The sequence below is a fragment of the Phaethon aethereus genome (assembly GCF_964289735.1).
Source record: "Phaethon aethereus genome assembly, chromosome: 8".
Lineage (NCBI taxonomy): Eukaryota > Metazoa > Chordata > Aves > Phaethontiformes > Phaethontidae > Phaethon > Phaethon aethereus.
Genome location: NC_138584.1, coordinates 24,307,782 through 24,322,055, shown reverse-complemented (window position 1 = coordinate 24,322,055; position 14,274 = coordinate 24,307,782). Strand labels below are relative to the sequence as shown.

General features: G+C 57.2%; 2 protein-coding genes across 2 annotated transcripts; one reads left to right on the top strand and one right to left on the bottom strand.

The window, feature by feature from the left end:
* On the top strand, positions 1–4,193 carry BEST4 (bestrophin 4; the record flags this gene model as incomplete). The annotated part of the gene is made up of 9 exons (XM_082002954.1): positions 1–152; positions 590–684; positions 1,206–1,439; positions 1,734–1,888; positions 1,978–2,055; positions 2,376–2,528; positions 2,783–2,863; positions 3,309–3,463; positions 3,779–4,193. The coding sequence occupies 9 exons, from the start codon at positions 1–3 to the stop codon at positions 4,191–4,193; spliced, it is 1,518 nt and encodes a 505-aa protein (XP_081859080.1).
* A 3,341-nt stretch (positions 4,194–7,534) lies between these two features.
* On the bottom strand, positions 7,535–13,661 carry RPS8 (ribosomal protein S8; the record flags this gene model as incomplete). The annotated part of the gene is made up of 6 exons (XM_082003068.1): positions 7,535–7,683; positions 8,409–8,538; positions 9,493–9,668; positions 11,024–11,123; positions 11,506–11,612; positions 13,508–13,661. The coding sequence occupies 6 exons, from the start codon at positions 13,659–13,661 to the stop codon at positions 7,574–7,576; spliced, it is 777 nt and encodes a 258-aa protein (XP_081859194.1). The 3' UTR covers positions 7,535–7,573.
* Between the last annotated feature and the right edge of the window lie 613 nt (positions 13,662–14,274).

Genomic DNA, 14,274 nt, shown 5'->3' with positions numbered 1-14,274 from the left:
ATGACTGTCTCCTACACGCTGAAAGTCGCCAATTCCCGTTTCGGAGGTTTCTCCAAGCTGCTCTTCCGCTGGAAAGGCAGCATCTACAAGCTACTGTACAAGGAGTTCATTGTCTTCGTGATGCTGTACGCCATGCTCAGCCTCATCTACCGGTGAGCGGGGTCGGTGTGTTGCTGCCGATCGCGTCCCTCCCTGCTGACCCACTGGGACGTGCAGAGGTGCCCCATCGGTTGTGGACTGGGATCCTTGCAGGGAGGGGAGAAGCCCAGGGGACTCCCCCAGGGAGGGTGGGTGTGGGCAGGGGAGGGCAGGAACCCCAGCAAGGAGAAGGGGAATCAGGCAACAGCTTTTTATGGAGGTCTGAGGCAGCGCCCCAGCCACGCTGCTCGTCCCTGACCCCGCTGTGTGTCCCTGACCCCGCTGTGTGTCCCTGACCCCGCTGTGTGTCCCTGATCCCGCTGTGTGTCCCTGACCCCGCTGTGTGTCCCTGATCCCGCTGTGTGTCCCTGACCCCGCTGTGTGTCCCTGATCCCGCTGTGTGTCCCTGACCCCGCTGTGTGTCCCTGACCCCGCTGTGTGTCCATCGCAGGCGGCTGCTGACCGAGGAGCAGAAGCGCCTCTATACCAAAGTGGCTCAATACTGCAACCGCTCCACGGACCTCATCCCCATGTCGTTCGTCCTAGGTACAAGTCCCTCCCCTGAATCTGGGAGTCGGGGTCCCCTGTTCCCCCCAGCGCTGGTGGCTTAAGGATGCCCCCGCTGCCCATGCTGACCCCATGCCAAGACATCCCTCAGCCACAGTCAGAAGGGGGATGGAGGAGCCTGGCACCCCAGGGATGGCACCTGTCTCCCAGACCCACCGAGTGCAGCTCCCTGGCCCTGGGGATGCCAGTGAGGAGCTGTGATTTCCCCCGTCCCACTCTGCACCCTTCTGCCCATGCCCAGGAAAGGGGCACCTTATCTACAAGGGAGGGCTGTCCTAACCTGTGCCACCTGTGCCCAGGACAGGGAAGAGCCAGGGACGTCCCCACCTCTGTCCCTGGGGAGGGCAGCCCAATGGGAAGCACAACATGCGCTTTATCTCCTGGCCACAGAGAAATCTGTCACCCCTGGAAACGTGGCAGCTTTCCTGGCATGGGATTGTCCTGACCTCGACCCACTGCTTAGCCACTCCGAGCCCCCCACGTGCTGTCTCTTGGTGCAGGTTTTTATGTCACCCTGATCGTGAACCGGTGGTGGGCCCAGTACACCAGCATCCCCCTGCCCGACCAGCTCATGTGCGTCATCTCCAGCAACGTCCACGGCAAGGACGAGAGGGGCCGGATCCTGCGGCGCACCCTCGTTCGCTATGCCAACCTGTCAGCGGTCCTCATCCTGCGCTCCGTCAGCACCAGGGTGCTCAAGCGCTTCCCCACCATGGACCACGTGGTGGAAGCAGGTGAGGAGCTAAACCCTGGGGTGATGGCTTGCAACGTGGGGTGAGAGCTGGGGGCCATGGATGCGTCCCTGCCATCGCGAGAGTGTGCTGGGAGCTGGGGATCCTTGCAAGCATCCCTGACCCAAACTGTCCAAAGTTCATCCCCAAAGAGCCCCACATCCCCTCTGCCCAGAGCCTGTCTCCAGGGACTGTAGTTTCACCTGGAAAACCTTCTGTTCCCGCTGGGGACAGTCCCCAAAAGGCTCTCCCCCATGGGCACGGGGGCCGCGGCGCTGAGCCCCTGCCCCGCCGCAGGCTTCATGACGCAGGACGAGCGCAAGAACTTCGAGAGCCTCCACTCCGACTTCAACAAGTACTGGATCCCCTGCGTGTGGTTCACCAACCTGGCGGCCCAGGCCAGGCGGGACGGCCGCATCCGCGACGACGTGGCCCTCCGCCTGCTCATGGACGTGAGTCGGCACCGGCTGCGCGGGGGGACAGGCGCCGCGGCGGGGCTGGTGCAAAGCCCGGGTCACCCGTCCGTGTCCTCTCTGCCCAGGAGCTGAACCTCTACCGGGCCAAGTGCAGCATGTTGTTCCATTACGACTGGATCAGCATCCCCCTGGTGTACACGCAGGTGGGTACCCAGGCACCCCATGGGCCCCACGAGCCCCGGCCCCGGCTCCTTCCACCCCGCAACAGCAGAGGAGCCCTTACAGCCTCCTCCCTCCGCTCTGATGGCGAGCACTTTACTCTCCCATTGAACCTGGTGCCGGATCCGGCAGGGCCGCTGGCTCGTAGCCCTGCGGGGATGTGCCGGAGCCCGGGCAGTGAGGTTTAGCCTTAAGCCCACGAGAGCTTCAGTGACCAGCTGAGCCTCTCGCATCCTCATGCCCCTGTGCTGAGCGTCCCCTTCGGCTGCCACCCGTGCCACCGGCTGACCCACGCTCCCGCCAGGTGGTCACCATCGCCGTCTACTCCTTCTTCGCCTTCTGTCTTATCGGGCGGCAGTTCCTGGAGCCGTTGGAGCCAGAGCAGGAGGGGGACCTGGACATGTATGTCCCCCTTTCTACCCTCCTCCAGTTCTTCTTCTATGCTGGCTGGCTGAAGGTGAGACATGGCCAGGCAGCTGGGCTTTGCTTTATGGGCTGGGGGTGGCCAGGTGGCCCTGAGCACCCCCCCTGGGCTGCAGGGATGGCTGGCCTGGGGACATGTTCTCTGGGCCCAGCCATCACACCAGGGCACCATGGAGGTCCAAGTTTGCACATTCACGTGCCCCATGGGCAGACTGAGGGATGGAGAACCCTGTGGGAAGGTGTCCCTGTCCCTGCTCCCCTGTCTCACCTGGCCCCCTCCCTCCCCAGGTTGCAGAGCAGATCATTAACCCCTTCGGAGAAGACGACGATGACTTTGAGACCAACAAGCTGATAGACAGGAACCTGCAGGTGGGTCCTGCCCCAGGATAACGATGTGTGGGGCTGCTGCAACCCCAGGGCACAGGGATATCCCTGCCCCCGGCAGCGGGAGCTGTGCCCTGCCAGCCCCCAGCCCTGCGCCTGGCCACGCAGGTCCTTGTGTCAAAAATAGATTCCCATGCCGTACCTTGTCCCTCCATCGTCCCTCTGTGTGTCTGCTCCCCACAGCCAGGTGAGCACCCCCCAAGGGACAGCCAGCAGCCTGGCACCGCTGCTCAGCCCCTCACCTCTGACAAAAGCGTTCAAAAGGGGAGAACCCCAAACGCAGCCAAGAGATGGGCATGGAGCCCCCCCGGCCCCCCGGCGAGCCCAGCCCTACCCCTGCCAGGCTGGCGCTGGGTGCAGCATCGGCAGCCACCGGTCCTGCTCATGCCCTCGCAAAGCCAGCCCTGTCCCCTGCCTTTGCCGTGCCCAGGTGTCCCTGCTCTCCGTGGACGACATGTACCAGAACCTGCCCCCCGCCGTGAAGGACAAATACTGGAACGAGTCCGTGGCTCAGCCCCCTTACACCATGGCCACAGCCGCTGAGACCTTGAAGCCCTCGTTCCTGGGCTCCACCTTCGATATGCGGTGAGTGCGCGGCGCAGCCCCGGGGCTGGAGAAAAAGAGGGCGAGTGCTTCAGGGTAGCAATAGCACAAACCGGCTTGTCCCGCCCCGGCCCAATTACGGCGAGTAAACAGCAAATCCCCCCTTGGGAATGCGTTGCCCAGCCCCTGTGGGGCTTGGGGGCTGCACTGCGTGGCAGATGAGCCGCTGGGGCAGGGACACGGACTCCCAGAGCTGCTCCCTGCTTGCAAATGCATTGGGATGGAGGCGGCGAGCGGCGCGGGGCATCCCTGCGGAAGATGGCAGCCTGTCCCCATCACCCCGCTGTGCTCCCTCAGCGTGTGCGAGGATGCGGAGCAGAGCCAGCCGGCGGAGGCCTCGCCGAGCGTGCCGCGCATCCAGACGCCTCTGCTCAGCCGCCTCTTCGCTGCCGCGTCCCCTGCCATCAGCATCAAAAACTTTGGCCAGGGCAGCCGAGGTCACCCCCACCTGCGCCGTCCCCGGGTGGATGGCGGCTTCCCCTCCCCTTACCCCAACCGCGCCGAGGACCCCAAGTCGGTGGGCCGCATCGAGGAGGAGATGGAGGATGAGGAGAGCCGGGCCGGTGAGCTCACTGTGCTTGGTGGTTGCCGGGGGGGGACCCGGCCACCGGAGACCTCCAAAACATGTAGGAAGGAGCTGCCGCTGATCCAGGTGAAGGCACCATCCAGTGACAGCATCGGGGCTGACCAGCCGGAGGCCTGGGAGCCCTGAGGCTGCCCCAGAAGGAGCCCTTCCCCAGGGGCAGACTAGCTGCCCCAACCCCAAGGCATCGCCACTGCCAGCCATGAAGATCCCTGTCCCCGGACACCCCCCTCGGACCCCATGTCCAGAAGCAGGACATTGCCAGGTCTTTTGCCACCCAGCCCTGAGCCAAGATGTGTCCCCAAGTTGATGGGAAAATCCTTGTGGGTTTGGGATTGTGCAGACAGCCTTCAACACTACCTGTTAGCCCCAAAACTGCAGGATTCAGCCCATCTGTGTGACAATGCCACTGACTTGCAGCTGGCCAGGCTCACTCCCTGCTCTCATGACCCAGTGCAGGGGACAGGGGACAGCCCAGACCCCAGGCAAGGGACGGGACGAGGGCAATAGTCTTGCAGAAAACCAACACCGTGATGGAGATGTCCCCTCAATAATAATAAAGCTATTGCAAAAATCAGCTTTGAGGTTCGTGTCTGTGCAAATCATCCCCAGCAGGGAGACGGCAGGGACATCACATTTATCCAAAAAGTGGGTGAATTTGGATTTTGTCAAGAAGTGCATTCTCCTGGGACAAAAAGGTCACAGCCCCAAGGACTGACACCAGTGATGCTTGTGGGGCATTAGACCAAGTGATACAGACAGGAAAAAAGATGCTTTCAGCCCCTGTAAGATTCCTGCACTCAGACATGTGCGTTTCCCCTGAGAATATTAGCACAGACGTTAAAAAATTCCCTTTTCTGCAAGCCCCTCTTTCCCAAAGCCACCTTCCCTTTAAAGCTCCTGCCTGCCCCAGCAAGCCAGCCCTGCTCCTCCTCCACGACCCTCTGGGTCACTGCTGGACCTGTTAGCACGTAACCACAAGGTCATCTTCTGGGTTGGACCACGTCCTGTGAAAATACCCCAAAGTTAATATTGCATGGAGTCGAAAGATCCACTCAAACAGCACGGAGCAGCACTCAGGATGATGAGTGCTCTCACTTGGGTTATGCTGCCGGCTGCTCCTTGTATGAAAAGCAGCTTTTTTAAAATTCAGCCCTCACACCTACCTGCAGAAGTGGGTGAGGTCCTTAGACCAGGCTTTGGCACCTCATAAACCTAGTCAGACTAAAGCTGTGCTTAACCCCAGCCGCTGCCCATCTCTTCCTGGCTCAGCGCACGACAGGCGTGCCTCCTCCCAGGCAGGTAAATCCCCGAGCACATCCACGGGGCTGCGCCAAGGCCAGACCAGAAACCAGACATCCCGCGGCCGAGCCGCACCAGGTGCCGCAGCCTGTGCCACCGTGGGAGCCAGGTGACACACGCCCCTGGCCAGCTGCCACCGTCCTGTTCCCACGTCACACCTACAGCACGGCTCCAGCGGGCAATAGGTGCCTCTTTCTTTCCCACGGGCTGTTGCCCTTGGCAGCTGCGTTTTTCCGAGCAGCAACTTTATAAGCAGCGTGCACTGATGAATTAGTCGTAATCCTGCTCATCAGGGGCCAGGTTTACAGCTCCTGCTCTGACACCAAGTTGGCACTTGCTCCGTATGCCTGTTTCTCATACCCGTACGAAGTCCCCCAGAAACACCCTGAATTGTGGGCAAGGGGAGGGGAGAGAAGAAACATGCTCGGAGGAAGCAGCCGCGACACGTCCCTCCCAAGTGCCCTTTATTGCCTCTGCCCCACCTCTCTGGAAAGCAGGCGTTGCTGGAGAGCAGGGAAAGTTTACCCCAGATCGCTATGGAGAAGGAATGTGCTTGTGCAAACGTCCTGCCCAGCTCAGGTCCTGCTGCCAGGGTCTCCCGAAGTGCAGCCAGTTGCACCCAGCGGGCCACCGCTCTGCTTGCAGCACCCACGAGCGCAGATCCCAGCTGCGAGGCAGAGCCAACGTACGCCCACCACGGCATAACCGTGCTGTGGCAGCCATCCAGGTAACAGGTACCGTTTTCTGACGCGGTTGGTGTGTTTCCCCAGCTGTGGCACAGACCCATCCTCGGCTCCCTGCCAGCAAGGCAGGATAAACACACACTGCCCAGGGCACCGGAGCTCGCTAGCACCTCCTGCTGCCACACACTGCAGCAGGGAAAAGCACCACGGGGCGGGGGGGGGGGGGAAAAATCCCAAGCACAAGCTATTTGGGGGGCAGAGCACCTGCATTTTAAGGCACTAGAGATATGGGTCTCACCACAGCTCCACTTGGGGCATGATCACAGACCATCTCTTTCAGTTCAGATCTAAAAGCTGTGAAGGTAGCCTGCCTCGCACCAGAGTGCTCCTATGGATAAACAAGGCTTTTGCAAAAATATATATATACGTGGGGTGAAGCATGTAGGGTCCCCACATCACAGGTGAGTCCGGCCTGCCCCCATGGTCCCAGGACCAGCCCTTAAGGGCTTCCAACTTCACCCTAATCCCTGCACAAAGCATTTGGCAACTAGAGGCAGAGATCCATCATGCTTGGCTTGCTTTAAAGACAGTAGCCCCATGGAATGATATCACATGCCCCAAAACATCTGGAAAAGCTTTTGTTCACCACAGCCTTCCAATCCCACCACAAGGATGGGGCAGAAAGCTGGAGTTTGTACCCAGCTTTCGAAAGGGACAGGCCACGACGAGAGCCTGGCCCTTCTGCAAGAAGGAGTTTATCTTGCACTGGAATGAGACCAAGGAGGTCAGGGAAAGACCAGCTGGTCACTGAGCAGTGCAGCCAGGCTCGGTGAGAACATACCAGGCCCTGAAGGTAATCGTACCACCAGGCAGGAAACGCCAGGCAGTGGCGAAAGGGGCTGCTGGCCCCAGCCAGAGGGTACGAGCATGTGCAAGCTGGAAAGCAGAGGCAGGAGCGACCAGCTGTAGGAGACAAGCTTTCAGCCAGACACGGCCCAGTCTAAGAAACAGGGTGCTGCCTCTGTGGAGCTGCTCCCCCGACACGCCTCTCCTGAGGCAGCAGGACCCCCTTCCCCACTGACCTCGCTCCAAGACCCCAAACGCATGTGCTGACCTAACTCACCACAGGAAAAGAGGCACACGTGCCCAGCCAGACCCCAGCAGCTCCCAGAAAGCCAGAATTCCTCATGGGGGTGGACATTTGTACCTTCCTCCCACTCGCAGGTTTCCAGTACTGGAAATTCTCCACTTGAGCCAAGCCTAACAACTCTTTTCCACACCCACTCGGTCCATTAAGTCACTGTCCTAGAACCCAGGGAGATGGTTTCGTCGAGAGCATGCAGCAGTTTGCCTGAAGACACAAAAGCGCTCAGGGATTCCAGGAGAGATCCTTCTTCCTTCACATTTTACAGGCAGGAGGAGCTACACAAGCCCCCCTCCACCCTGCACACACAAATGAGCACACAACCCTTTACCATAGTACACTCTTGGTTTTATTCGTTCTCTCAGCAGAATAGTTTTTATTCATTTGCCTTTTCTGGCCTTGATCTTCCTCAAGTAGAACTCTAATTCCTTGCCTTCCAACACATAGCCATCAGCTCGGCCGCACTGTCCAGGTCTGGAGGCAATGCAGGCTGCAAGGAGAAGTTGTCCAGTTAAAGTTTAATAATTCACTACCCCAGTATATACACCAAGAGAAACGCTGCATGCAGTCTCTCTGCAAAAGCACAGATGAGCAAGTCATCTGGAAGAGAGACACCAGTTTCTGTGCTGGCTTCAGTTCCTCCCCCTAAGGTATCGTGCTCTTGAACCTGCTCTGCTGGACCAAGTCCCTAATGAAGTCCTCTTCAGATCTCCAAACTGTCATCGCTCAAGTTCAGCAGCAGAACTGGACAAAGGTCTCATCACCAGAAGACTTCAGAACACTGAACTATTCACCAAAACTTGAAACTGGTCAAAACTGTTTTATGTTCATGCGAAATTTTTCTGACACATGTGCAGCCCATGGGTCTTCGCTCATTTTGCAAACTCAAGCCCCATTATTTTTCCTCAAAGGCCAACCAGGAATGATGAACTCCAGGAGCCTGACTGGGACATGTACCAACTCAAGCTCCAGAAATAGGTTTCCCCTTCCTGCCAGAAGTGGGGTATCTCCAGAGAAGATAAAAGAACAAGTTACATTTAAGACCCAGAAGATACTCCTGCAGATACAGAGAACATTCCATTGCCTTCACCCGGCAGTTAGCTTTATCACAGCAAGTAGAACACTAAATGATCCCAAGACCAAGATCTGCTCTGGCACCCTGTTGGTACCCTGACTCCCTGATCCCCATCCACATTAATGCTGCCAGGGACTCACCAAGTAGCTTTCCTTGCTGGAACTGCTCCTCAAGAATACTTGCTATCTTGGCATTCTTCTTTCGCTCATCGTATTTTTTCTGGATCTTCTTTGAACGCTTCTTGTTCAAGATTTCCTCCTCTTCAGGAGTCTAAAAACAAGACCACAAGCAAAGACAAGGTTAAGCATATGGCACCTTCTGGTGGAGCAGGTGGTCTCCACTAACATCAAGGAGACCCTTGTATTCTCAGCACTGCACTGCGTTTCCCAACTCATACCTTCCAGAGGTACAAATACTTCAATCTCACAGAATCAGGTGCTGTGTTTCACTTTTGAGGCCAAGAAATGCAACATTGCTAACTAGTCGCTGCTGACAACAGGGAAGGGCACTCTTAGACAAAAGAAACTGCAAAGGTTTCCTTGATGAATTAATCCTCCTCCAAAACAGTGAATCCTCTTTCCCTCTCCAGGCATAATGAGAGCCCTTGGGTGTGGTGCAAGTCCTGGCAGACAGGCTACAAGCTCTCCCCATGCTTCTGAACTGTACAGTGCTCAAGAAAGAAATGCTTTGTTTTTAACCTTAAGCTGAGTGCCACACACAGGGGTTTAAACACCTCCCAACAGTCTGGGGTTTGCATCTTGAAAAAAAATAAAGATGATGGGTCTAGATTAAGGACACTTAAGAATGCTTAAAAGGAAGCTGAAATTTAAGTAGCAATCCACACGCTTCTCATAAAAGCAATCATTCCCCAGCACAAGGGCTTGATCTGCAAAGTCTTCCTCAGCATCGTAAGATGTCATCGCTTTTCTTTCAGTAGCAGAACTGGACAAAGGTATCATCATTAGAAGACCAAAGAGATAAACAGGCAGGTCCTTGTGCGCAAACGGATGCAATACCTTAAGAGAGCTCTGTGGCACTAAACACTCCGTTAACAGAGCCGGACTCATCCTGGGAGCTGACGGGAATGCAGCCCAGATAACCAATGCTATCCCTGACAGGTACTCAACCGTCTTCTATCAGGCACTGTCCACTCCTGATGGCTAACTGCCTCTAGCAGGGCAGGCTCTACTCTGCAAGGAGTCAAAACGTCAGTCCCAGACGTACCAGTTTGGCACCCTTCTTCCGTCCAAGGGGCAAGGCATAGTGGGCTTCATACCATTGCCGGTACGGGGTGCTGTCAATGAGAACGATGCAATTCTTCACCAGGGTCTTTGTCCGCACCAGTTCATTGTTGGAAGCATTGTAGACAACATCGATGATTCTGGTCTTGCGAGTGCAGCCTTTCAAAAGAAGAGTATGAATTCAAACCTACAGGGATCAGACAACTGAGAATACAGTCCACAGCATTTCACACATACCCTCAAACCATCTCATACTCATCACCCCATCAAAAGTCCTCCAGCTTCCCTGACACTGAATTCAATTTAACTAAGAGATGCATCTATTTTTCATCAGTCCAACTTTCTGTTGCTAGGAAAGAAGCCTACACCTGGAAACTGATTCATCCCAGGTGAAAAACTGGCATTTGTGGCCTTGCTGCAACTCATCTCAAGTAAGACTAAGCGATACTAAAAAATAGATTTCTGGATTGGAAGATACCTCAGCAGATGCCAACTAATGCACACAGGGCTCAATCCCCTGTGTACTTCCCACAGTTACTGAATTAAGCCATGTTGGACTGCTGTGCAACATATAGTAGAAACCATTTTTATAGGATGAGGGTTTAGGAGTAAATTGAGAGGGGAAGCTGGTGTTTTCACCATTCAAGACTGACCTGAAGCACTCAGTCTTAGCTTCCAGATTTGACTGTTTAGCAGTTGCCCACCCTGGAGGCACATATGCAAAGGCTAGGCACAAGATGGGTTTTCTCCTCTTCGCTCATGTACCTCATCCTTGCTCTGCAAGGTACGCTCAGTCCCTTCACATCTGTAATAATGCCTATGAATGACAGCACTTACCACAGCATGGCCAACGCTCTGTTATCACAGAGGATAAAGTGTGTCCTTTCTCCCTCGCAACACCTTACTAACTGCTGGCTTTACCATCATGCTGGGTGACACTGAACAGGCCTGGGCTCAAGTTAAATGGTTTTCAGTTTGTAATTCAGAGAAAACCCACCTTCCTCAAGGGAAACACTATAGACTCCCCTCTTCCTTCTGCTGAGCAAGGCGGGAGTATGAAGTAAGCTGCACGCGCCAGGATTTTTCTAGGAAGGTGTGGCCCTAGGACAAAACCCTCAACACCTCTCTCTCGTACAGGACCGCCTAACTTTTAGTAAGTGTTTGCCAATAAACAGAAGTTGCATTTATGAAGTACTACCCATATTTAGGTTTTTTGCCCCTCTGTAGTCCTCCCCTACTAAAAAGGTAACAGAAGCACGTCACTCAGTGTAACTATGACACTCCAATCACTGTGAACTTAGCAGACATCCAAGTCTCCTAAGGCCACATAAGGTCAAAGTTATCATCACTATGCATGCTGTCTCAGACCCAGTACTGTAAACTCTACCATGCTCAAACCCAGCCTACAAATCCATGCTTGCATCATCACCCCTCTACTCTGCAGCAGTACAGAGGACCAGCACAGCTGCAGAAGGCTCTTCCCTTCCAATGCATCAGTCTTACAACATACTTACATTCCGATCCCCAGGAGAAGTTGCCAACATCCAACCGAAGGGCACGATACTTCTTATTTCCACCACGAACCCTCACTGTATGAATTCGACGTGGGCCAATCTATGGTCAGAAACAAACACCAGGATGGTGCTGGTGCTGGAAGGCTGCACAGCTCATGCAGGAGGCCAGCCAGCTCCTAACCTCAAAGGCAATGTGGTCAGTGTAACTATGACAAACCCCAGCACTGGCAGATACAGTAAGTGACCAAAATGGTCTGTTGCATCTACCTAAGGTAGAAGTTTCATCACTCCAATTGCCTCTTATTGCAAAAATGCAACCCTGCTTTCCATAGGCATAGGGGAGAATGACACCTTTTAAAGCATAAAGGAGACCGATGTTTAACCGCTCGCAAAACACAGCATATACTGAAGCCTCTAACAGCACATGACCAGCAACCTGAGTTTGAAAACTCAACTCTGGACCGCCCCTGGAAATCACCCACCTTAGTGTTGGCAGGAGGCCGCCCCAATTCATACTTCCTCTTCTTGTGGTAGGGCTTCCTCTTGCCCCCAGTCTTGCGGCGCTTATGCCAGTTGTCCCTGGAGATACCTGAATGGAGAGCAGTGTGGTCAGAGCATGGCATGGAACCCACCTGACCATGGCAGGGCACAGATCTGAGTCCTCAGTTCTCCAAGGTTGGTATCCGCACAGTGCACTCAGCCTTATGCAGCAGTCAGAGAAGCTTCATCATTGACACTCAGATCTGCCTTGACCTCCTCCCTGCCAGCAGAGCTGTACAAAGCAGACAGACCCCCTCCACCATCTCTGACAGGTGTCCCTTTGGGACACAGCTTCCCAACCTACCTCAGGTGCTGGGCACCCTATGGGAAGTGCCCCATGCCAAGCTGCTAGGCGTCCTGTTAGGGGATACCCTACTTTATCCTCTGGGTCTGACAGATAATGTATAAAAAATAAGCCCCATCCCCCTTGTCTGATGGGCCCCTGAGAAACACCCCAACACAAATCCCCTTCTCCCTACCCCGCCTGCTGGGTACCCCAAGAAGGACTATCTCGCCATCATACCCCATCTCCTGTTTCCTCTATAGTCCCCCGCCAACCGGCTAGGTGCAGGGCCGCCTCGTACCCCACTCCTCTTACTGGATGCCCTAGGAAAGCCATCCCACCTCATCCGCACGGTTCCTGGCGGGAAACGCTCCCTCCACAGCCCCCGAGCACTACAGCCCCACCGCCGCCGAGAGCGAGCCCAGCGCGCAAGGCCTCCAGCAAGGCAAGGCCAGGCGACGACGTCCACCTCCACCCCCCATCCGTCGCCATGTTGGGCCTGGGCACCCTCCCCCTGCCAGCAGCTCAGCGCCGTCGCGGCCGCCCCCAATGGCGGGCAGTGCAGGCTAGCGGCATCCCCTGCTGTCACCCGGTAAGGGGCGAAGGAGGGCAGCGGCGGTGCGGCGAGCGGATGGCGGCGGATGGCAGCCAGGCCCTGCTGTAACTCCACTCACCCATGGTGCCGCACTGGCGCAAAGAGGCGGGGCGGAGCCTCACGGGGCGGTTTGGAGGGGCGACCTCTCGCGAGGTCGTGACGTCACGACGCCGCCAGCGCGGGGAGCGTGCCGTTGCCTGGCGACGCAGTGGCGCTGAGAGGAGGTGGTGCGCGGTGGCGGGTGGCGCCGTGGCCGAGCCCCAGCGTCTGTCAAGGCTCGAGCTGCTCTGCCGGGGCACCAGCCGCCCCGCGCTCCAGCCCGCGGGCTGGGGAGCGAGGGCAGTGTTGCCGGGTGCTCGCCTGTCGCAGGTTCGTCCTTCCTCCCCTGCGGGTCACCTCAGGAACGCCCACGCGGCAGGGCCCAGGACCCGGCACCCCGCGGCGGGGCCGTGCTCGGAGCTGCGGGCCGTGGGCGCCTCATTAGCTTACGACTCATTAGTATTTGGGTTGATTTGCATACCCAGGGTGCACCGCGGACCGGCGGTGAAGCCCTCACTCCCGGTAGCACTTTCCGCCCCTCCGGAGGGGCCTCTCGGGTCCGGATGCGGGGCCGTGCCCGTGTGCGCCGCCGGACGGGCAGGCCGAAGCGGCGGAGAATTAACCGGGGCGGCCGGCCGGGCTCGCCGTGTCCCCTGGGGCGACAGGCGGGGGTGGGTGTGTTTGCGGGGGGGCAATAAGTCATACTCTGGTTTCTCTTCAAACCGTATAAATCTTTCGCCTTTTACTAAAGATTTCCGTGGAGAGAAACAAGCACGAGTGTCGAAAAATTTTTTGAAGCTCCTTTTTGGTGGAGCTGCCATTTTTTACGTGAAAAACAGAAAAAGCAAAAAATGGGTAGATGGGCAGCGCGACCAGTGGTAGGTTGCAGTGACCTGAGCGTGAGACGGGGCCACACGAGGCGTCAGTCCGGGCTCGATCGGGGGCAGGAGGTGGCCACGCTCCTCGGGCCTCTTGGCGTCGCTCCCGGACGCCCGTGCCGCCGCCTCATTAGCATGTGCCTCGTTACCGTCCGGCTGTTTTGCATACCCAGGGTACACCGCGGCAGCGCTGCCCTGCCCCTGCCGCGCCGGGGTCCGCCGCAGCGCCGCTCCGGGCGCCGTTCTGAGCTGTTGTGGCCCGCAGGACTTGTGCGCCCGTGGCGGAGCCGGGCCGGCGGCCATCGTACCAGTAGCGTGCGGGCGTGCGTCCGTCGCCGTGACTTCTGGGTCGTGGGGCAGGCGGGCGGTGTGTCGGGGACGAAAAGATGTTCATACTCTGGTTTCTCTTCAGATCGCATAAATCTTTCGCCTTTTACTAAAGATTTCCGTGGAGAGGAACAAACACGAGTGTCGAGAAATTTTTTGAGGCTCCATTTCGGTGGAGCTGCCCCATTTCTGGTCAAAAACAGCACAAACTTTCTTATCAAAAAACACGCAATCTTGCTGACGGCGCTCTTGTGTCCCCGCGCTTCATCGTGAGTCCCGCCTGCCTCCAGCCTCACCGCAGCGGCGAGTATTGTGCTGCCGTCGCTCCTGTGTTTTCGCCTGGGGCCCGACCGCGGCAGAGGCCCCCGCTCTCCCCGGAAGCGGGGTCGTCGCCCGCCCCCTCCCTGCCCCAAGCTGCCGTGAGGCGTTGGGGCCGACTGCGCACGCGCGCCTCTCTGCCGAACTACAACTCCCAGCATATCCCTCGCCCCAGTGACCGCCGCGGGCCTTCTCCGCCTCCTGTGAGTTGTAGTCCCGGCCCGCGTCCCGGGGGCACGCCGGGAGCTGTAGGCAGTCGGGCGCAGAGCAT